This window comes from Diadema antillarum, unplaced genomic scaffold (assembly GCF_040938485.1).
Source record: "Diadema antillarum isolate AM-2024a unplaced genomic scaffold, OU_Dant_1.0 seq00001186_RagTag, whole genome shotgun sequence".
NCBI lineage: Eukaryota > Metazoa > Echinodermata > Echinoidea > Diadematoida > Diadematidae > Diadema > Diadema antillarum.
Window position 1 is genome coordinate 235,183 of NW_027271985.1, and position 23,948 is coordinate 259,130.

The 23,948-nt window shown below is 38.6% G+C and overlaps 1 protein-coding gene across 1 annotated transcript in view; it reads left to right on the forward strand.

Annotated features, from left to right (window-relative positions):
- Positions 1–23,948, forward strand: part of LOC139744517 (importin-11-like) — a 30,672-nt gene that overhangs the window by 262 nt on the left and 6,462 nt on the right. Inside the window, exons 2-23 of the mRNA XM_071654949.1 lie at positions 2,122–2,274; positions 3,021–3,121; positions 4,151–4,427; positions 6,282–6,414; positions 6,774–6,832; positions 7,458–7,506; positions 8,002–8,072; positions 8,617–8,844; positions 9,565–9,648; positions 10,479–10,556; positions 11,734–11,824; positions 12,654–12,701; positions 13,375–13,480; positions 14,243–14,406; positions 15,248–15,288; positions 16,081–16,146; positions 18,459–18,623; positions 19,257–19,372; positions 20,296–20,372; positions 21,436–21,515; positions 23,058–23,138; positions 23,698–23,793. Of these exons, the coding sequence (XP_071511050.1) occupies positions 2,140–2,274; positions 3,021–3,121; positions 4,151–4,427; positions 6,282–6,414; positions 6,774–6,832; positions 7,458–7,506; positions 8,002–8,072; positions 8,617–8,844; positions 9,565–9,648; positions 10,479–10,556; positions 11,734–11,824; positions 12,654–12,701; positions 13,375–13,480; positions 14,243–14,406; positions 15,248–15,288; positions 16,081–16,146; positions 18,459–18,623; positions 19,257–19,372; positions 20,296–20,372; positions 21,436–21,515; positions 23,058–23,138; positions 23,698–23,793 (2,346 nt within the window). The 5' untranslated portion in view covers positions 2,122–2,139. The remainder of the gene's footprint in view (positions 1–2,121; positions 2,275–3,020; positions 3,122–4,150; positions 4,428–6,281; positions 6,415–6,773; positions 6,833–7,457; positions 7,507–8,001; positions 8,073–8,616; positions 8,845–9,564; positions 9,649–10,478; positions 10,557–11,733; positions 11,825–12,653; positions 12,702–13,374; positions 13,481–14,242; positions 14,407–15,247; positions 15,289–16,080; positions 16,147–18,458; positions 18,624–19,256; positions 19,373–20,295; positions 20,373–21,435; positions 21,516–23,057; positions 23,139–23,697; positions 23,794–23,948) is intronic.

Sequence of the window (23,948 nt, forward strand, 5' to 3'; positions counted from 1 at the left end):
CGGTTAGTATGCGTTGGGGCCACTGCACTGCTCCACGCCCAGCACTATGCAGCAGGGAAAGTTCCAATACAATTTACAGAAATGCACTCATGAAGTCGCATGTGTAAATGTAGACTTAAGACGTCTTTGTTAGATTAAGAATGATTTCAAGCAGTCTTTCTGATGTTAATTCACTTTAGCAGATTCTCCTCAGGCTTGAACTGAAGTTGAAGTTCAGTAAAACTGACTTGAAAAGTCTCATCAAAACAAAGGTCCTGCACTGCATAGAAACTATGATAGCCCTACTACATATCGACCACCGTCTTTTAAACCGACCGCGTATTCATTGGCGCACTGAACGCTTAGTACACACTTCACTGCACGCAAAGCACATAAAAATGGATTGACTTTGAATGTTGATGAGGATGGTGTGGGAAAACGCAAAAATTCACTGTTCATAATGCATAACGTTAATGGTTTTAATCAAGGACAAAATTTCAAATGAATATTTTCACCGAATCGTAATGTAATGACTATGGAAGTTTCTAAAAAGCTTCGTACAACACAGTGTTCAATACAACTCGGTTTGCGTGCATTGTCAATGCAAAAACAGCGGTCGATCCTAATAACAAGCATTACCGCGGGGAGCTGAAACGAGGCCACGCAAGTTCGTCGGCGATATTTTTGCACTGAAACTTCGAATCAAAAAGGGAACAACGGCATTTGATAGAGCTGGATTTTCTCAATCACGTAGGTCAAGTTTTTTATGTGAATTTCAGTGTTAAATATTCTTATCAAGCAAATAAACATTAGGCGGTCGATTAGTAGTAGATCCAACCATACTATCAACAAATTCAAATTTAAGCCTTTTCAAGGCTGACCAAGGAGCCAGCGTAGGCAAGTGTCATCTACGTCTACATCTACGTGGATACTTAGCAACTTCCAATACTGGATATACAATGTGTATTTATGCTGAGGTGTAACTTGAGCTATTTGAGTGCATGTGCATGAAGTCGGTGGTGCATGATTAATACAAGTGCAAATAAAGATCATCCCTTGGAGCTAGTCGGATGAGATGTGTGCCCTGAAGACGTCCACGGATGGAGCTGTGATGACGTCTACCGGCAAACCATTCCATAGCCTTACAGCTGTTGGCATTAAAGAGTTTTTAAACACATCTTTGGTTGTTAGAGGCTGAAATCTAGCTGGATGGTAACTTCTCAATCTCGTGTTGGACATTTGAGAGAGATAATAGTCTTTGTTAATTGCAATGAGGTCATGTGATATCTTGTAGAGCATGATTTTGATGGAATTTTCTCTTCTGGATTGGAGCAAGGCCCATTGAATCACCGGGCCATTACATTGAGTCAAGTATTGCAGAACTTCACACTCTCAGTACGATGTTATATATTCTTCACAAATCTGGTAGCTCTACATTGTATGGCTTCAATCCACATTGTGAATCATACAATGATGTATGATTGATAAATTGTCAGATGAATAGCATTATTTTGTGAATCACATTTGGAATTCCTGTTGTTGAGCTTGTCAGATCACTACAGATATGTTAGATGCAATGTTTAATAAGGTCGCTCAGAGCAGAGGAGCCTTTTTCGACACCAAAAAAGACCAAGTTGTATGGAAAGCACTGAGCATGAGAGAACATTACAACTCCCAGTCCCATGCTAGTTGTTTTCTTCTTCTGGCAATATAAATTGCCAGATAAGACATTCTAAAATTTTGTATAAAAATCCAGTGTCCTGGCTCGCTGCCATCAATATATTTTGTTTGCAGACTAAGGATTGTCATTTTCAAGGATACACTGGATTATCAGCACCTTAAGTCTGGATTGCCACTAGTTGGTTATTTTAGTAAATTGTACAACTGGCATAATGAACCAATCACAATATAGGGCACATATTATGTGGTATGCTTAATAATGTGTTCTTGATGTGCATTTAATGATCACTGCCTTGTTTCAGTTCCAGATGCAGTAGTGATAATAATAATAATATCTGTATATTCTTTATTGTGACTCACAAAGGTCTTTCATTCATGTCATCCTTACTTGTTATGCCAGAACTTAGTCTGTAAACTGATATAATAAATCCATCATTCACTCAACTGTTTTCTGTGCTTCAGAGAGACAGTGGCTGGACAATGAATGAGGGGGATTGCAATGTTGTGCTGGAGGTCTTGACCAGAGCCACTAGTCAGGACCCTAGTGTCCTAAAACCAGCCGAGCAGCAACTCAAACAATGGGAGACTCAGCCAGGCTTCCACTCAGTCCTGCAGGTAATTTACAGTTTTGTATCTGTATGCTTTAATTTCATGTTCCCATTGACCAATTTTCTTCAAATTTTATGACAGTGCTGAGTATTGTGTACAGCAATACATCACCCAGCAGAATTTGAAGCAATCGAGCTACAGTAAGCATCAATGTTGGCTTCAATTCTTTACAGCAACCCCCTGTAGGATTACATGTACACACATCTTGTAAGTTGCTTTATACTCAGCAACCATGAACTTATGGCTTAATTCATACCTAAATCTAAACCCTAACCTTTAAACTCCAAACCTAAACCTTACCCATATCTTCATTCTGAAGTATGATCGGTGTGAGCAAATAGTTACAAACTGCATTAGCACCAATAAAAGCTCTCCATATGCACAGATATTGATAAGCTACAGTTAGTACTGTCGCAATCCAAAGAAGGCTATGGACAGATTCCTTGGTGCTGCTGCTGAATGGCATCTCTTCTGTGTATTCGAGATGAGTAATATGCAAGTTTTGCATCCCGGATGATATATTGTATTGCTTTGAAATGTCTCATATTTGCAAGTACAGGTATAGTGACATTATGTTTTGAATTGCACTAGATAAAAAAACAGTCCATTTGTATGCAGGTTGTGCATAGCTACTGAGAAAAATCAGATCCATCTTGAGAGTTCTTGCAAAGAATCCTGCACGTAGCCTGATTTTATTGTGACAATTTTCAACCTTCCTCAACTGGGTATTTTGTATTTTTCCTCCTCTCTAGACCATCATCCAAAACCACAGTGTGAGTGTGAATGTGAGATGGCTGGCTGTGCTCTTCTTCAAAAATGGCATTGATCGATACTGGAGGAAAACTGCTCACAAGTAAGTTTTGCAGCGGGAAAAACTGGGCCTAAGCTCCCTAGCATGGTGTAGATTATAGATGCAGTAGAAATCGGCAGACATCTTCAAATCTTACAGAACTACATTTTATGAACGACATGCATGTGCGTTTGACAAAATATTGGTCTGCGCGTTGACTGAACAGATTGAGTGCTTTCAAGCTATTGTGTACTTCACAGTTCCATGGTATCTAATTACAGTGTTGTTAGGATGTGTCATAGTATCAAATTTACATACTTTATATATCTTTCAAATTGTACAGAAGTTACTGCTAATTTCCACCAAGGAGGTTCTATTTTTACTGATCTTGGTTTGTCTCTTTATTTGTTTGCAAAATGACTCAAAAATAATATTATACGAAAGGATTTGGAGGAAGTTTTCAGGAAAATTTAGAAAGTGTCACAAGGAACCATTTTTACAGTGATCTAAATCACCATCATGGATGGAAATGAGCTGCTTGGAGGAGGTCTGCACTCTGATTGATTTTCTAGTTATTTACGTGTATGAATATTAAGTTAAAGCAGGCTTGTTCATCTGTGATATTGATGAAATCACTACTGCAATCACAGTCCCCTCCCCCAGGCCTACTCATATCAAGATGTCTTTGAATGTGTTGCTTTCCTCAACTGAAGCAGTGCTTTATACTCTTAGAGCATAGTGATTCAATGGTGAGAGCTCAAGACTTTGAACAAACGACCATAGGTTTGTAATATTGTATCCCGCCCTGCCCCTCTTGATTCAAGAATGCAAATGGGTGTCTGACAATTCTTGCGTAAAAGATATGTAACCCTCAGGGAAAATCAGTGTCCAGACTAATTAGGCTATCCTGAGTAAATAGGAGTTACCATCTTCTTTATAATATGCTTCATCTTTGTCTGATAGGTTATGTTTACCTATTTAATCTCTTGATTGATGATTGATATCATTTGATCATTGTCATCATAAATGTGTCTCATCTTTTATCTATATATTTGTTTATTCATTTATTTATTTGTTTTGTTGAAACTGCAGTGCCATCTCAGATGCTGAGAAGGAACGCATCCGAGTCAAGCTGGTGGCGCGGTTTGATGAGCCCATCACACCCATTGCCACCCAGCTGGCCGTACTCATAGGCAAGATAGCCCGCATGGACTGCCCCCGAATCTGGCCTGAACTGGTACCCATCCTCCTGGAGGCAGTCAAGCAGCCAGATCCTCTAACCCAACAGAGGGCGCTCTTGACGCTGCACCACGTGACGAAAACACTTGCGTCCAAGAGGCTTGCAACAGATCGTAAACTGTTCAGAGAGGTGGGAGCATTTGACTCTTATGTAGGGGAGTTCAGCTTTGAATGTTATCATGTTATCATGATAACAACTTCATGTTATCATCCATTGAGGAAGAACTGTGGATGTTCTTTATTTTGCATTATAATTATTCATGAGCTCTTTGCTCACTATTATTACTTTTGAATTTTATGTTATTACTCTACGTAGTAGGAAAAAATGGCTCTATATTGCTGTGATCAGACAGTTATTCCAGAGTGTGTATTTTGAAATTGCTCCAACACAAATTCAAAGAATTTTGATATCATTCCCTGTTAGGGGCTTATGAGGAAATAACTTCATTTAAAACATTAAGTAGATGTAGAGTAAATGATATAGTATAGTGAATAATAACATACCGATGTGGCTAATTGATTTTGTTTAGCATACAATAGGTAAGAGAGAGATATGTTTGTGGGGCGAGATACTGGAGAAGATACGAAAACAATGTATCCTCTCTTTTGTCATCTACTTTTTGTCTCGCCCACCGGAGGTGAAGGCGAGACTAAGGGATCCAAATGGCGTCTGTCTGTCGTCCGTTCGTCGTCCGTCCGTCGTCCGTCGTCCGTCACAAATGTTAAAGTTTACCTGCAAGACTCTCTTATGATGCATAACTTGGCAACTATTACAGCAATGGCAGCCACACTTGGGTGATAGAAGCACTAGGGGTATCTTCATGTTATGGTGTTGTCGGAGGTCATGTGATGATGTCAAAGGTCATTTGAGGTCATATGTTAAAAAGTATGTGCAAGACTCTCTTTTCTATGTTAAAGTTTACCTGCAAGACTCTCTTTTGACAAATAACTTCACATAAGTTGCTTGGATTACAACCTAACTTGGGTCATAGATGCACTGGGGGTACCTTCATGTTATGGTGCCGTTGGAGGTCACAGGATAAGGTCAAAGGTCATTTGAGGTCATACGTTAAAGTTTTCTTGTAAGACTCTCTTATCACACGTAACTCGACACATGTTGCTACAATGGCAATCAAACTTGGGTGATGGATGCACTGGGGGTACCTTCATGTTATGGTGCCATAAGAGGTCACATGATAAGGTCAAAGGTCATTTGAGGTCATATGTTAAAGTTTACTTGCAAGACTCTCTTATCACATGTAACTCAGCACATGTTGCTACAATGGCAATCAAACTGGGGTGATGGTAGATGTCTCTTGGGAAGTTGAAGGTAACCACAAGGCCAAAGGTCACAGACAGGGGTCAACGAACTTTTAGGGCCCAATGTTAAGTTTTTAGGGCGCATTTCATTTATGGCCCATAACTTTTGATCCCTTCGTCCGTTTGTGACCAAACTTGGATGGAAGATGTCCCTTGGGGAGGTGAAGGTCGTCACAAGGTCAAAGGTCACAGACAGGGGTCAGCAAACTTTTAGGGCCCAATGTTATGTTTTTAAGGCGCGTTTTGATTGTGGCTCATAACTTTTGATCCCTATGTCCGTTTGTGACCAAACTTGGAGGGTAGATGTCCCTTGGGGAGTTAAAGGTCATCACAAGGTCAAGGGTCACAGAAAGGGGTCAACAAATTTTTAGGGCCCAATGTTAAGTTTTTATGGTGCGTTTCGATTATGGCTCATTAATTTTGATCCCTTTGTCCGTTTGCGACCAAACTTGGATGGTAAATGTCCCTTGGGGTGTTGAAGGTCACCACAAGGTCAAAGGTCATAAGCAGGTCAATTAACTTCTGGGAGTTATAAAAAATATTAATTCCTTGTACGCGAATGGGCGAGACACAATTTGGCACTTGCCTTGTTCATATAATGAGAAATATTTATGAGTGTCTTCTACAATCAGCTCTCATGAACTCTTGTGACCTTCTTGCACAGTTGACGGGTAACATCTTTGGCTTTGTGCTGAGCCTCTGGAACACGCACACTGAGAGGTTCTTCCAGGCAGCCAGTAGCCAGGATCAGGCAGCCATGGGGATGTCGCTAGAACTGAGCACCCTGGCTCTGAAAGGTGAGAAATGAGAGGAACGACGAGATGAGATCTACCTTGTTGAATCGGGAGGTAAACCATTTGCTTTGGAACAGAAAGGATATTGGTTCAAAACCTTAAGGGTGACAAGGTTGTGTCCATTTTGTGCAGAGCATGCTGCCCTCTCTGTCAGGAAGTACAACACTGTGCCCCTCAGATCAGATACACCGTTTATCTGGAGAAAATGCTCTGGGTATACAGATTGAGACGTATCCTTCAATATGTTTTACTAGTAGTTTTCTATGATTATCCAGTTTTGTTTCTGTTACGTTTGTGTGTGTTTCTTTTTTTTTTCATTTGACTGAAGAAGAGCCTCTGATTGGTTTTATTCTCAATTGCAGTTCTAAGAAAGCAGATGGTGTTTGGTATGAGTGAACCACAAAAGTCTCAAGATGCAATGGTAAGATTTTCCATGTTGAGATGTTTTTATTCCGTAGTCATGTACTCCCGTAATCATGATTATTGGGTTTACCAACAAATAGTAATCACTGCATTATCCGGTATGTGACCTTAAAGGTCATCAGTATTAAGTATGATACTATAAATGATAGAGTGGCTGCTATTATGTTTATGATTGAGGAAAGGGCTTTGATGTTAGAATTTAAAACTTTTCATGTTTTACAGCTCACTGCAAAATTTGTACTTGTGATGCATGCCCACTGTCTGTTTGTGTGGGTGTGTGTCTTTTGTTTTGGGTTTTGTTTTGTTTTGTTTTGTTTTTTCATATCTGATAGGCACCCATTGCATCGGAACGATAATATTACATTGCATAGTGTGGATTGTTTGTAAGCAGCTACAAATTTCCCCACCCGCTAGGAGTGTGCTCAGATGTGCGAAAATCACTTTGAAACAGCCTCTGCTTTTGGAATTCGCTCGTTTGAGATGTTGTATGAAACAAGCATCTGCATCAAAGCTGCTTTGATAGTGAATGTTGGCACCCCTGCTGAATAATTGATACTTCTTGCACATTTTCAAATACTGTATTTTCTATTTGGAACATACATGTATATCGTTTTGTTTGCCAGATGCTGCTCCAACTTGTGTTTCAGCGAGTCCGCCCTTTCCTGGAAGTCAGTGAGTATAACTATTCGCTTATACTAGTTCTTAACTGGCAAGAGCTATGATGCCAGAACCCTTGGAATGTAGGGTGATTGCAATTTACAAAAATTATTTAACAAGTCAGTTAAACGATGAGTCATTTATGATTTTCTTTGTACATGTTAATGAGTGTGAATGAGATGAAGTTCTTCGTCTTCAATTCTTGGTATTAATACAGCCTTGTCTATCACAATACTGTCTTGTCTTTAAATACATAAACCTCACAAGTGAGACTCAAACAGGAAAGGCTGTCTTCAGTTGCATTTTATGACAGAAATTTGCTATCAGCTTGATTATCTAGAGTTGTCCACAACAGAACAGAGATCCTGCTCTGGTTTGTAGGAAAACAGTTCAACAAATACCTCAGGATTAATACGTACAATGTATACACAGTGTGCTAGTCTAATCAGAGCTACCCTATGAAGTTTTACGTAGCGCTGTGTATGGTTTTGTTTAATTTTTCCATTTCAGGAGCCAGTCTCCCTGCCAGTCATTCGTTAAGGGAAAAGTTGGAGAAGATGGCCATCCTGCATACCAAAGTGGTGAGTATGAAACTTGTTAAAGCTGATGAGTATTATTGTTATTCCTCTTCTTCAGTTGATCTGTGATTAAGTGCAGCCATAATGCTCAGATGTCTTTTTACTCTGTGTGTGTGTGTGTGTGTGTGTGTTTGAGTGCATGTTTGTGCATCAGACATCAGTTATTTATTTTGTTTCGCCTGTGTTCTGATATTCCTCTCTTTTGAAAGCAATGACCACAATATCATTAAGTAGGGTCATTTGAGAAACAGACAGAAAAGAATGATGATGTAGAAGAAATATTACACTGAAATCAGGCAATAAAGCAAGAAGATCTCTAATGTTCAATATATCAAATATATATGTTAATTTCTGCATAAGCTTGTATATATTTATTTCTGTAATATCATTACATTTGATTAATTCATATGTGCTCATAGAAATTTTCCATATTCAAGAATAATGTATATTAATTGTTTTGAAGTGCATGGTTACTGACTGGGACCTTTAAGGTAAATGTAAGATGGAGCTTTGGCCTAATGGATGCTTTGTTATCATCTGTCTACAGCTTATTGATAGCCAAGAGAGTTTCCCTCTGGCCTACGTTGATTTCATCACAAGCTCGCTGGAATTCTGCGTCCCGTGCGTCTTCTCCGACGACAACCGACACCTCCTGTTTGAGCGCTTCACTGTCCAGAGCATGAACCTCATCAAGGCAGTTGTCAAGTGTGAGAACTACAAAGTTAGGGCGGGGCCAGATGAGGAGCCTAGCCCCATTTCAGTGAAGGCGGAGAAGGTTTGTTTCAGGAGGGAACCATGATAACAAACAGAGATTGTATAGAATGGAAACATGTTTTCTGTCAAGAAATGACAGGAAGGAAAACCAGTTGATGTATGTATTTTTTTTTTCAAATCTCAGTCTCTCCATGAAAGTTTGATAAGTTGATTTCTATCTTTCTTCTGCTCATTGTGACATTAATCCATTGAGGACGGACTGATTATGCTACAGCACGCATTTCCCATGGACACTTGCCCGACTATATTCGGGACTCTCTCGTCCTCAACTGGTTAAAAACAGTCATCTATTCCGTGCTTCCTCTTAGCCAGTCACCTCCTTTCAGAGAGTTCATGTCTCCCTGAAATGTAGCATGTTACATGTGTATGTGCCGTAGTCATAAAATCATGATGGTCAGTTTCCTATGCAAGCACTCCAAAATGTTCAAATTACCCCCACATTGGAATATGCCATAGTCTCGCTCAACACTTCCCATCATTCGAGCTGTTACAGTGACTGCATCTCTTGAATAGACTTTGCACCTCTCTTGTCAACTAGAGACTTTTTTAGGTTATTGTTGCACTATAGTGTTAAATAATGTTGGGGAAAAAAGATGATAAATAATAGATACCAGGTAATACTTTTAAATAGTAAACAAAACAAAAAACATAATTAGGGTAATAAAAATGTATTTTTCTAAAATTCTTTTTTAATGTTGCATAATGTCTTGTCTCCCTGCAGGCAAAAACTACATTCTTCACCGATGAAGTGCTACAAGAGATCTGCCAGAGGTTGATCATGCATTACTTCCCTCTCAGACAAGATGTAAGTTCCTTTGGGTTGGTGGAGATGATGATGATGATGATAATGACAGTGGTAATCAAGATAATAGAAATGATGATGACAATGATGAACCTGATTGTGATCATTGTATTCATGAAGATGGAAATGAAGATGATAATGATGGTAAATATTTCGGTGGTGACAATGAGTTACGTGGTCATGATGATAAGGGTCAAGGCGAGACTTACTGCTGTAGAGATAACAATATAACCAAAAACACCCCCCCCCCCCCCAAAAAAAAAAAAGCCACACACACATATTGCCACCATCACCACCATCACCACCACTATAATCATAATATTCGTTACCAACTTTAACTCTACATCCTCCACCAACAAGAAGAGCAACACTATCGAAAAAACACAACTTTTGTATGATTTTCATTGTTTGGGGCTCACCTACACCATTCTTCCACAAGCTCTTTGAAATATCTGTCATTTCTATCCACACGCTTTGTGGACACTTTCTCCACTTGACATGCTATTAGAGATGGTTTCCTGCATTCCTTGATATTCCATTTAACTCGTTCCTGACAGCTTTCGCACTTGTGGATTACCAACCTCTCCATCCCTTTCAACGGGCAAAAAGAATCTCTTTTGGGGCATTGGGGGCTCTCAGAGAATTGCAGGAGGAATGGGTTAATCTCTTTGTGGACTTTTTTGTTTGTTGTTATGTGCAGTGTACATACAAGGTATATTCCTTAATAAGGAGAGGAACCAATTCTTATCAGAGCCGATAGAAAAGGAGGAAAAACATACTGGTGATATCATGAAATGATCTGATACAATTGTTTCTCTTCTATCCCTTTGTAGGATCTTCAGCTCTGGGAGTCGGACCCGGAAGGTTTCGTTGCAGATGAGGGAGGAGAATCGTGGAAATTCACCTTGAGGGTAAGCACTTAGTCTGGTTTTATATCATCTGTCACTCTTTTGCTATGTTTCTAGGTCTCATTTCATAAGAGGTGTTGGGGTAGCAATTTTGACTATTGGCAACAACAGCCAATCAGGAAACAGGATTCTTGTTGTAACCATCGTGACATTTGTCACTGCAGTGAGAGTTGCTCAATCATTTTTGTAGCAACTTTCTATGAAATGGAGCCCTGCTGTCTGTATCTTCATTTTCATATCTGTCCTCACACGTTTCAGGCTCAGAAGTGAATACTGTACTGTAAAAGAAGTCATTTTCATTTTGTGGAAATTTTTGTGCATTTCGTGTGACCTGAAACTCGTGTGAAAAATAATATGTTAATTTGTTACTTGTACATAATGCTATTTCATATTCTGATGCTTTAGAATTCAAAACATCTGAAATTCATGTTACCAGACCAAATGTGAAAAATTCATCACTTGAAAATATCTGCTATTATGGAAGGGAGGAAAATGTTGGTGGCACAACAACATGTCACACATTTCTGACAACAAACAAATCACCACCAGCATGATATCAGACTTAAAGTAACAAAAAAACTATATTCTTCCTTCACCTCAAGCGATTGTCCCAGTCCCTGCGAACAGGCCACACCCACTTTGCGCAAATGCGTATTCATGACACTGCTTTTACAGTTAAGGATTAGTTAATTGATATGATTGGAGTGAAAGAGGGTTAGAGGTCAGACCATGGCCAGTAATCAAGATCAATAAACTTCGTCAAAATGCAAATAAAGGGCCATGTGTGTACAACAGATAGTGGCTGCGTGAGAAGCATAGGTGTCCCAGTCAACTGATGACAGATGGGTTAATAAGTGTTCTTGTACGTAGAGAAACTGTAATTATGGATATATCAGGATAATCAGAGAGGACTATTAGAACATAAACGCATGCAGACATACATTTGTATGTAAATACATTTCTGTCTGTTTCCTTTCGTTCTTTTTTTGTACTTTTATCTATCTCAGAAAATCTTTTTGAGTTAAAACTCTGTATGTGCATTGACAAAAGTCAACCTGGTAATAATGCAAAACTCTGCATCACAGCAATCACTTATAAAGCAGTGTAACAAAGAAATATCAATTTTAAACAAAATTAATGCAATTTATCATTATGCCTGCTGATTATTTTTCCCTTTCAGCCTTGTACAGAAGCACTGTTTCTTGCTCTTTTCCACGCCTACAAACGAGTCTTCACACCGGTTCTAATCGAAATGGTTCAGAAAGTGCAAGGTAACTCACCTTTCTCACTTTGATGGTCATACATGTTACCTGCAGTGATGTGAGTTGTCAAGTAAATGACTCCAATTATGAATTGTTTTCTCTGCTTGGTATGTCTCAGATACATGTTTCCTTTGCCCTGGGAGATGATAACAGTATGACATGCAAAGATTGAAGTCAATTCAATGCTTTTGATATCATCAATTGTTAAATTGCAGTATAACCTCTTTTTTGAGCCAGTTATCAAAGAAGCATAATTATTATCATGCTGCCTACTTCAGGGAATGCTGTTTTGGAAAGATGAGGTAGAATAATTGCTAGTATTCTAAAATGTTAACTCTCATTCCAGTATGAATCAAATTTAACCCGTTGAGGACGAGTCCCAAGTATACTCGCGCGTTTGTCTTCAGGAAATGCGTGTTGTAGCAAAATCAGTCTGTCCACAATGGGTTGATGTATCAAAACTTGTACGTAGTGACAGAGCATTCACACAGTGTGGTTGAGTAACTCCATGGCAAGTCACTTTCGGTTTTGTTTACATGTTTTCTCTTTGATTAATGACTCAGGAAAAAAAAACAAACAAACAAACAATAAATTACATGAAAGTCTTGTGAAGGCATCAAAACCATGCAGGTTGTCATTTGCAAATGTGAGTTTTATCATTTCAAGCAATTAGACATTGAGTGCTCCTACTTGGAAAGTACCCTGCAAATACAAAAGAACATTAAAAAACAGCAACCTCGAAACAAAAATATCTGTGACTGATGCACAATATTCCTTACTCTTATCTGTACAGTGCATTTCTTACTCTTATTTGATTGCATTCTTTACATCCATGCAGATGCCAGTGATACAGAGAATATGCAGTTATTGCTGCAGAAAGAAGCAGGTAAGGCTTTGTGAAGGGGCTTCTGTGCAGGGTAATTGCTTAATTCATACTTCTGCCAAGGGAGGAGGTTATGTTTTCATCGTGGTTTGTTTGTTTCTTGTTTGTCTGTGTGCAAAACAACTCAAAAAGTTGTGAATGGGTTTGGATGAAACTTACAGGAAAGGTTGAGACACAGGGAAGAGATGATTAAATTTTGGTAGTGATGTGGGAATTTTTATGGATTTTATGAATGATTTTTCATATTTTGGCAGGTAGGGTCAATGAACTTGGGAGTTCAAGCTGCGCATTTTGGTTTGCATACGCACACTAAAGTGCGTGCTCTAGTTTCTGCTAGGGTGAGGCGTGCTGCGCAGCTGGAAGTGATGAAGTAACAAAGACTTCACATTGTATATTGGGAAATCAGGCGATTTTTAGCACGTGTAGGTATGGGTGGAAATCACTGATCTCTATGGAAGAACAAGATCAGTGGTGGAAATGAGCTGCATGCTTGGCGGAGGTCTGTGCTGTCCGAGTGCTTCTCTATTTCAATTTACAATTTGAAGGCTCATTCCAGAGGTCCCTCAATTTACATCGTCAAAATGACACAATGAAGAAGAACTGGAATAATAGTGTGTGAAATGCAGCCATATCACTGAGTATTGGTTACTTTACCATTCTTTGCTTCTGCATCCAGTGTACAATGCCATTGGTCAGGCAGCCTTCGAACTCTTTGACGATGTCGACTTTGATCAGTGGTTCTCAACACATCTACTGAAAGAACTCCAAAATATGCATCCAAGGTGAGCGGATTATCTTAAAGTTGAACCATGCGGTGGGAATCCATTTAGAATTTTTGATCAAAGCACTGTGAGATGGCCATGTTCAACTTGCAATCTTTCTTTGGTGCAATGTATGATAAGGTGTCCCATTTCATGTTAGAGTTTATGCCACTGTCTGGATTATGCCTCTGTCATATTCTTTGTGCAGTGTCTTGTAAGTCTCATGTACACGCCGCTGACAGGAATGTAAAAAGAAGACTGTTAATTTATCACCTTCAGTCAGTGGTTCATATGATTTTTTTTTTTCAAAGCTTCAATCAATGGTCAAGTACCATGCTTCAGATGGCAGACTCCTTTTTCTTCAATTATCTCTTAAATGAGAAAGTATTGAATTGTTGCCTTCTTGAAAAATGTCAAAATGTGTGTTTGTTCATATATTTTGAAAATTATGTTGTCCTTATATGTAGTGTGCATTTGTTTCGTATTGTAGATATATTGAAGTATATGTAAATTTATTCTATATTCTGTGTATGATTTTCATGGGAAAATGCAGATGTAAAGTCAATACAAACTGAAAAACTGTAAGTGGTAGTGTTTGATTATCCAGCATAACAGAATTTTCAGCTTTAGCAACAGTCCGTTGGGTTAAAAAATTTCTTGCAAACTTGAGAGGCTTTTAGTGATATAAAGTTCATGCTTGTCAGGGTACAATTATCATCATGAACTGACAATACCCAGTAGCACTGTATTATATATATTCTTTTTTTCCCCCTCACCTACCAGGTACAAGGTCATCCGACGGAGGGTCATCTGGCTGATTGGTCAGTGGATTGGGGTCAAACTGTCCCCCTCCCTCCATCCCACCTTCTACCAGGCAGTCCAGCCTCTTTTAGCTACTGAGGAAGATATGGTGGTCAGGATATCGGCTGCACAAGCCCTGAAACTTGATATCCTTTGAAAAGGCCTCAGAAGTTCCTGCTGAGCCAAGTTGTTGGTATTTTCAGGTGCCTCTCACTGCTAGTCTTGTTCTGGGATTGTTCCAGCAGAGTTAGAACTGAAAGTGACGCCGTCATATATTGAGCCAGCGATGCATACCGGTATCTTGATATGCTGAAATCAGTGCTAGGTTCTTCTTTATTGTATATTGTATTTTTGTGCCTGCATGTGATTTTGTTTAATTTTGTGGTTTGCTGTTTTATTGTTCATATGATAATATTGTTCTTGGTACTGTCATACGATTTTGAAAAGGCTTCATTCAGGTGTCTGGTAATCATCATCACTTACAATGTATGCCGTCTACTGATTGTCTTTAGAAGCTAATTTGTTGATGTGCTCTTTGAAGATTGCAGCACCTTGGGTGGCGGGGGCCAGTAGATATGGCAATATTTACATGAATGCAAAGTCTGTATAGCTGGGGAATTCATGGAGTGGGAAGGCCAGCCCGGTTTGGAATCTTTAAGAATCCCTGTAATGAATTGTGTACAGCTTTGTCACTATTAAATCTCTATATATTGACATACACACACGGCTGAAGAATCTTGACTGTAATCGATGGTTACCAATGATCATACTCTTTGATGTACATATTCACTGGCCGGTGCTCTTTATGTGTGTGTGTGTAGTTCGGTTTTTATGTTTCGGAGGGCAGCAAATGAATTGAGCCACCTATGAATCCCCATGCTACTGTGTCTTTAAGCAAAATACAGGACACTTTTTTTTATTAAGTTGAATTTCAGACATGTGTGAACCGTCTGGATCATGTCTTTCCTTGACTTTCACTCTGCTCACCTGTTGATGACTTTGAGTTCAAGTCTGATGTCTTTTTGCCGGTGAGTAAACTAGTTTTAATGTAGCAAAAAGGAGGAGCTGTGGTTCATTCCATGGTTCATTCCATGGTGTGAACAGGACATACATGTATAATGGCATTTTAATTAATTCTACACTGTATAAGCCGAATATTTTGCGAGGTTTTTATTTTTGCAAGTCAGGTGCTCTTTGCAAAATCAAAGACACACAAAAATAATGAGTCTGATCCTGATATGATGGTGACACACACATATACATTTCTCCATTCAGTACAGTACTCCACGATCGTGAATTTAACCACTCACGAAATTGGCGGGAAGTCCTGATTCGCAAAATTTTTGACTTGCTAAATATATGGCGTATACAGTAGCCTATCTTAGGCTAGTAAAACTACGTTGTGAGCATGCCATTATCAAAACTTCAGAATATCCTATCACTGTTATGTTTTCTGTTGGGTGTTGATCCTGAAGGATTTCTTTTGTAGTTGTTTCAGTAGTGTTAATTGCTTGTATATCAAATAAGGACCATTCCAAGAATACACCCCTTGAAACTGTGGGCATGAAAGAACAACTGATGACTTTGCTACCCTTGGAAGTAAATTAGGAATGGATCACAAAACAATCCATAGTGATGCGTTCACATTTGTGAAGTATTAGAATGGTCAGTCATGCAGATGCATAAATTCCTACCTTTTGTCCACACATTGCTATAATCAGAGAAGTACAGTAGAGCGGTTTGTCTTTTGTTTGTCATGTTGATGCATGGAGTTTAGTTCTATGTCTGATGCAGTGTTCTCTCCCTCTCTGTACACACAGTTTTTGGAATCCATATTCTCCCTGCTCTTCAACCTGCTACAACAAGTGTCTGAGTGTGACACAAAGGTGAGATGGAGATAATTTGAATAAAATTGTATATTCCAAAACTGTATGAAAGATACTTTTAAAAATTTAAAGTCCAAGATATATTTATGATTTTAATATGGTTTCATTTGATTCTGTTTTAACCCTAACTAGGCCGGGCTATTTAGGTAAATGATAGAGCCGGGGGGCCTACCAGGCCCCCCCTCCAGGTCTCGGCCGTCGACCGCGCGATCGCGACGAAATTGGCACACACATTGCCTATGATGTAATCTAAAGTGCTGTGAAGTTAATTTCTCAAAAAATTATCACTTATGCTAAATTATGCTAATTTATGCATAATGATGCCTGAAATCAGACAATTTGGTATAAATCACTAAATAAAGCTCAAAACAGGCACATTTTCAGTGTAAATATTCTTTTTAGTGTCCTTAGCAAATGTAAAAGAAAAAAATTTCATCAGTATTTTATTGTTTTTTGAATTTCTTATGTATTTCCCTGTTTTTTTTACTCTATTTTTTTCATTGTTTTTTTGATGAAATTTGTCCGCGACATTGTTCCAAATAAGAAAATATGTTATTGATTGATTTTAATCAATAAAACCCCAAAGTAATCATGCTTTTATGAAATTTGCCTGTAAGCACAGTTTGCATTGAAATTGTACATGAATTCACGTTTTTGAGCAATTTTTGGTCTGACATGCACGTACATATTTATGCACAACTTCGGAACTGCGAACCCGGTCATCGCAAATTTGGTGTCAAAAGATGCAGGAGACTCGAAAGAAAAAAGTCATGAAACGTCGCGGCGCTAGCTTTTCGTGATAGCGATACATCGTGCGGAACGTCGAGGGGTGTAGAGAAAAGGAAAACATAATCATTGAATCTTTGTTTGATACTTAGTGTTTATTTGTTCTCTTTAGTTATTTAATATGTAATTTGCATTTGTTAATATACATTGTACACAGTTGTATTTTATATGTGATCTTCTTTGAAAATCAAGTCTCTTACTAAAAGGGCTATGCACTCTGTGAATGAAATGAAATCCAATAATGATAGTATAGAAAGAAAAACAGGCATTCATGAGTCAAGGAGACTTTTGACACTAAAGCGGATCTCATGGACCTTTAAATGATAGCTTTAACTCTTAATGTGCCAGGCCCAAAACCCCTAACGTGCCAGAGGTTTTTACCTAAAGCCAGAACGTTTCGAAATTGGACCGACAATGAAATTTAAAACCGCCATATCTCTGAAACTATTGACTGTTTTGAAGTGAGTTCTACACAACATATATCAAAAAATGTTTGTTCTTTCATGTCATGTAGTCAGTTTGCCATAATTTCTATCTGAACCTGAAATATTGCAGAAATAATTGATACATCAAAAAAAATTATTAGAAATTTTTGTGTAGTATAGAAAAAAAGAGTCAGTCGCGGTTTTTCTTCAATAGAACGCTCCCTTGACTCTGTGAGAAAGTTTTAGAGCAACATCTCCTCTTTCAAATGATAACAAAATTGCCTTCTAGAATTGTATGATTCCAAAGATACCAGCAGTTTATTTTGTCTTAGCAATTTCTCTTTCTGCCTCAGTAATTCATTCCCAAATGTGACTTCTTTAGTCCCAGATCCTGTATTTGCAACTGAAGTAATGTCCCTGGCCCTGGAAGAGTGTCTTTTGTCCACTTGAGAAGGAAGAACCTACTAATCCTCCTTTTGTCTAAGCGGACCGGGGGCGGGCGTATTCTATTGAAATCGGCTAGCCTTTGTCCGCGCGTAATTCCTATGCTAGCGTGGGGGACGATTAGTGACGTTTACCAAAACAAAAGGATGAAAGACTTGACCGATGAACGAAAGCTGACCCTCTTTCAGGGACAAAATCAAAGCAGCTTCCCGCAGGACAGCATCCAAGTGGAACAATGCGAGTGGAACCGCATAGACAATACATGCTGATTCAATAGCATACACACGCGTGGTTTACCAATGAGACTTTTGGTCCATACACATCTTGCGGAGGGTGCGCTCACTGCGGATTTTCCCGACGCGAAAAAAGTACATCTAGCTGAAAAATCATGTATTTACTCAAAAATTTCCAATGTAAACATGGTCATATTTTCAGTGGAAACGATGGTTATACTAATCAGCTACCAGTACATATCATTGGCAGTTTCTTGGTGTAACACATTACGGTACCACAATAACTTAAACGATCAATGCTTTTCTCGCTCTTCTTAGTCGCCGATCGGCGACCATGGCACGTCAGGACTAAGGTCGCCGTTCGGCGACCATGGCACGTTAAGAGTTAATACTATACACTTCCCTTCATCCCTTTCATCACCAGATGAATGTTTTGCACGTGATGTCGTACATCATAGAGCGGATGGAGGCAAAGATCCGCCCCTTCTCCACCAGCCTCGCCCAGTACTTGCCCCTCCTCTGGGAGGATTCGGCTGAACACAACATGTTACGGTGTGTCATCCTCTCAACCTCTGTCCATCTCATCCAGGTGGGTCCAACGCAAACACATTCTATTCAAATTCATGAAATTCTTCCGTTGAGATGTTTTTATTGCAACAGATTGAGTTTTGATAATGAAGCAGTACCTACTGATGCAAAGGAATTCGAACCTGCACTTGCTGTAAATAAACAAAATCATGGGCGTACGTACTCGAGTAGAATTCAAACATGCACTGTCACTTCCTGATCTCTGGACAGGGGTCATCTCCACTAGACCACCTAGAACCAGCACTTGCTGTCGGATGGAAGCCTGTTGGTCTAGTGGAGATTGGGCCTGTCCAGAAATCAGGAGGTTTTAGGTTTGAATCTTGCTCGAGTGAGTATGCCCATGATTTCTTTTATCATGGCTTCTACTTAACTCTAACTAGGCCAGGCTGTTTAGGTAGATGATGATAGGTGTTATATTGAACAAATAATGTAAATGTATGGTCTTTACTTGTGCAATGAAACAATATTCCGCACTCGCTGAAAGATGAGGTGCAGTATTCAACTTAGCTGCACCTGGTGCAAAATCTTGTACCATAGCTCTCGTGACCATTTATTATTGCCGAATGGAGCATGACTTTAGATAGCTGTCATGAATTCCAATCAATTATTCTATCTCCCATCCTCCATCCTACAGGGTCTTGGGTCATACAGCGTCAACCTGTACTCTTTCCTGATACCGGTCATCAAGTTCAGTACTGACGTCTCTCAGCCTCCTCACGTCTACCTCATGGAGGACGGAGTAGACCTCTGGTGAGCCGCTTCAGTCAGTCATGATGAAATAACGATGTGATACAAAGAAAAAAAAATAGTGTTAAGAGCCAAGTAAAGTGGTAATGCTTAGAGATAGAACAATGTTTCTACCGTATGCATCAGTGCAGTATGCTAAGTACAATGTATAGGAAGGAGTTGAAATAGAGCCATGTACAAACATAATCAAATTCTATGTATACATGTACCTTGATAATAAAGATGTGTTTTGACATCAAGAAAGGGTGTGCTGGGTATGGTTACTATTGCAAAAACTAATGCATGCAAACCAGATTCCGTGAATTGAAATGTACCTGTGTATTGTGTATGTACAGGTAGATGGGATAGCTTGAAATTACATCTTAAGAAGAAAAGTATCCATGGTTTTGAATGACTCAATGAACTTGCTCGTTGATGAAGGTTGATTTGACAGCACATTACCCCCCCCAAAAAAAAAACAAACAAACAAACAAACAAACAAACAAACAAACAAAAACAAAACAAAAAAACAAAAACAAAAACAAAAACAAAAACAAAACAAAACGAAACAAAACAAAACAAAACAAAACAAAACAAAACAAAACAAAAAGGGGGAGGGGGAGTATAGCAAAATCATAATCTGGAGTATAATAGTGATGTTACTTTATTTTAAGTGTGGTATGCGGAGGCCACTTTGCAGGCTCTTTGAAGGAGATTGTCATGCAGAACTGTTTTGACCCCTCTTGCTCTTTCTGTACTACTTCTGCAGTGATCCCCTTCATCGGCAAATAGCATGTGGTATCATATCATTCTTGTGAATCAATGAAGAATGTCGTCATGCATTTTGGCTGGTATGAGCATCATGTATTTACATGGAAAATGCGCCATATGAATTTATTACAAACTAATGCAAATTTTGATTATTTATTTTTGGTGTGGTGTCACAGGTTTGCGACTCTTGAGAATGCACCAGTCATGACACCGGAGCTTCTCCAGCTTTTCCCAAACATGCCAGAAGTGCTAGGTAAGTTGAATTGCCATTAATCGTTGATTACATTTCTCAAGTTTTCAGAGTAAGTGAATCCAAAAGAAAACACTGTGACAGAGAGAAGTTATAATTTGAATAGTGAATAGGAAAAAGTGGGTCATTTTGAACAAGAGTCCTGTGCCACATCTCACATCTGCTGAATTATAATATTTCTGTGAGCAACAAAGATAGATACCACAACATCATGAGCAATTAATCTTACCACTCTGAATCAACAATGTTTTTTTCATAACACAATGAGACTATAAAAGGATGATAAAAAACATACTGCTGTTACTGTCATTTTGTCCTTCATATCGTGATCATTGCTAGTAATACACTGAGGTGTATTATTAAGATTGTGCAGTGGAGATGTTATTTTATTCTTTGTCAAAAGAATTATGTAGAAGTACAACTGTGAGTAACAAATTTTTTATTTTCATGTCATTTAATTTGATTTGTGATGCCAAAATGACAGGTATTTATGAGTATTTTTGTTAAAGGGATGGTACAGTTTTGTTTGGATGTGGCTTTAGGTTTCCAATGCTTTTTGATGATAAATTTTTTGAGATAATGATAAACCTCTTATGAAATATGGAAGAGCATATAGTTCTAAGAGGAATTCAAGCATTATTTGATGAACATTCATTTTGAAATGGCAAAATATCCAAAACAAAGCAGTCCTAATAAAAGTTGGGACCCACCTTTTATTAGGACCACTCTATTTTAGGATGTCTTAGCCATTTGAAAACAAATTTTCATCAAACAAACTGAATTTCTTGTAGAATAATACATTCTGCCCTATTTCATAAGAGGTTTCTCATTATCTTGCAAAACAATGTGAAAAAATAAATAAAATTGGGGATTTTTGAAATCATAATTTGAAGAGTATTCTTTGTTATTCAGCAAGTGAGATATCACTGCAATGGTTTTACTTTGCTGTACCTGATGATAAACTTACTTTCAAATCCCGAAATGTTAAGAATGGTGCCTAACCCATTTTGCAATCAAGCTCGTCATTTGTTCATGTTGTTGTACCAATGCAAACTTCAACTTTCAGAGATAGCCACAGAGAACCTTAGGACGTGTCTTCTCATCATTAGTAGCTATGTGGTCCTCGGCAAGGAGCAATTCATGCAGGTATGTATTTGTAATTTAACCTCTAACCCTTTGACCCTACACCTTTGAGCTGTATTACCTTTGACCTTTTGCCCACTAGACCTATGCCTTGTGCGTCATTGCCTAGTGACCCTTGTCTCAGTTGCTCTTCAGCAGCACTCCTTCTTCTTCCTTTTCTTTTCCTCTTCCTGTTCCTCCTCCTTCTTTGTATTTGTGTTTGTATGGCACAATGTACCTGGTTGATCCCATGTGCTAACTATTTGTGACCCTGCACCTCAAAACAAACAAAAAGTCGCCAGACATGAATTTTTATTTAAGACCATATTCTGAAAGAGAAGACTTTAAGCTTTGAAATGATGTATAACTCAAATCAAATGGACTCTCCTAACCTATCTAAATATTGGAAAGAAAGCACAAACTCAGAAAAAGTGTGAACTGAGAAAAGAGGCTCTGAAGTACAGTGTCTATTCAAGCGCTTAATCTTTACCAAACCGTGCTGGCTGTGAGATGAATGGGACAAAAAACAGGAAGTAAACCACCAGAGGAACAACAATGAAGGGATTATCAGATTAAACTGAAATTGAGCATGCCTCATTAACACATTCTGTCCATGATTAATGCCCACTTTCAAAGCAGTAGCACGATCCTTTCAAAAGTTATTAGAGTTGAAAGTGAAGAGTGTGGACAAGGCTTTTCAGAAATGAAAAGGGGATTCTGAAGACACACCTAATCACACTATTCTACCAAAAATGTTCGAGATAAACTGCTAAAAAAACACACTTTCCTGCCCATTTTATGATATCAAATTTTAGCATAATGTAAAAGAAGACCCGCTCTTTCAGAAAATATGAAAAAGTCAAGTTCGGCTAGGTTGACCCATTTCACTTATTTTCAGTCCTCAGGCAAAATCAGTGTGTGCGACTTTATGTTCGTTTTGAGGTGCACGGTCACATTTGCTAATCACGTGAGGAGGACAATGAGGGGTTGGCATTATTCACTCGTTTTCTTGTATGGGTGGGTAGGCGGACTACTTCAGGTGAGCCTCCTGCTCTTTGCGATGAATGAATGAAATGGGTTCTTTTATGTGTGTGCATCATGACTCCCTCACACACAAGACCTCCATTAAATGTCCTATCCGAGGGACAGAGTGTTTTGCCTCTTTTAATACCAGAGGGGATGGTATGATTACACATCACCATACCTCATCTTGACTCAATGAAAATCAAACCCAAGCTGTTTGATTGTAAGATAGATTCACTACCAAGTGAAGCATATCACTACCCTTGTGCAGGCCTGTGAGGTCTATCACTAGAGAATCAAATGTGAATCCATAAAGCGATATAATCAGTGTAATCATACTGCAGTTAAGACCTTACCAGATACTATTCAGTGCCTTTTGTTTTTGTTGTTGTTTGTTTCAAACAATTGTATGGATTTAAAAAAGAAGAATGTAAAGTTTTCAGTCATCTGTTTAAAAAATAAAGAAAAAAATATGTATGCAAGGGTTTATGAAATCATGTCCTCCAACCAGTGTGGTCTTGATGTACTTATTATCTCCTCCAGATGTACGGTCAGCAAGTTGCCACCAGCCTGACCAGTATGCTTACTGACCTCCGGACAGAAGGGATAGTTCTTGTCTTGAAGGTATGTCCTGTGAGAACTCCTGCTAGTCAGTGGTAATTGGGAAATGACCCATATGAATGCTTAGTGCAGATCTCCCTTCTCTGCAGATCTGTGTGGATGCATTTTTTAAGACAGAAAGTTTACTATTATTTTTTTATTTTAGTTTTATTTTATTTATTTATTTATTTTTTTTTGGGGTGGGCATGATTACTTCTCATATTCTCCATGTTGACTAGATGATTGCTTCGTTTATACAGTGTGTTACCAGTAATTGCATTCATGGTGTGTACATAGTAGATCTCAAAATCTGTGATTATCTTGGACAGGGAATCACTTGCTATTTCCCATCTTCAAGCCAGGTCATTTTGTGAGTAAACTTTGTCTAATTCATAAAATCAATATTTATTTTTTACAAGAGTGCACATGTAGAGCATGCTCTGGAGAAATTTTACTGAACTGTCTGTCTTGTTTGCACTCTGTGTTTGCCTGCATATACATTGTACATGTATTTACAGCACACTGAATAAGATACCAGAATGAAGCTATGAAATTTTTACTGATTTGATCCTTAAACTTTCAGACAATAGAAACCATCTTCAAAGTATTTCCAGTGGAAGGACCCAGGCTATTTGAGTCCTATCTACCGACAGTCTTTGACCAAGTCGTCAACAAGGATGTAAGTCCATGTTTTGTGTAATTGTTGTTCCCTATAATCAACATCAATGTTATGCATTACCTATCAGTCAATAAATGTCCAGTAGTTTGTGTTCTTAGCTAAGTGTGTACATATTATGTACTTCCTTTTGTTTGGTTGTGAACAGCAGTAATTAA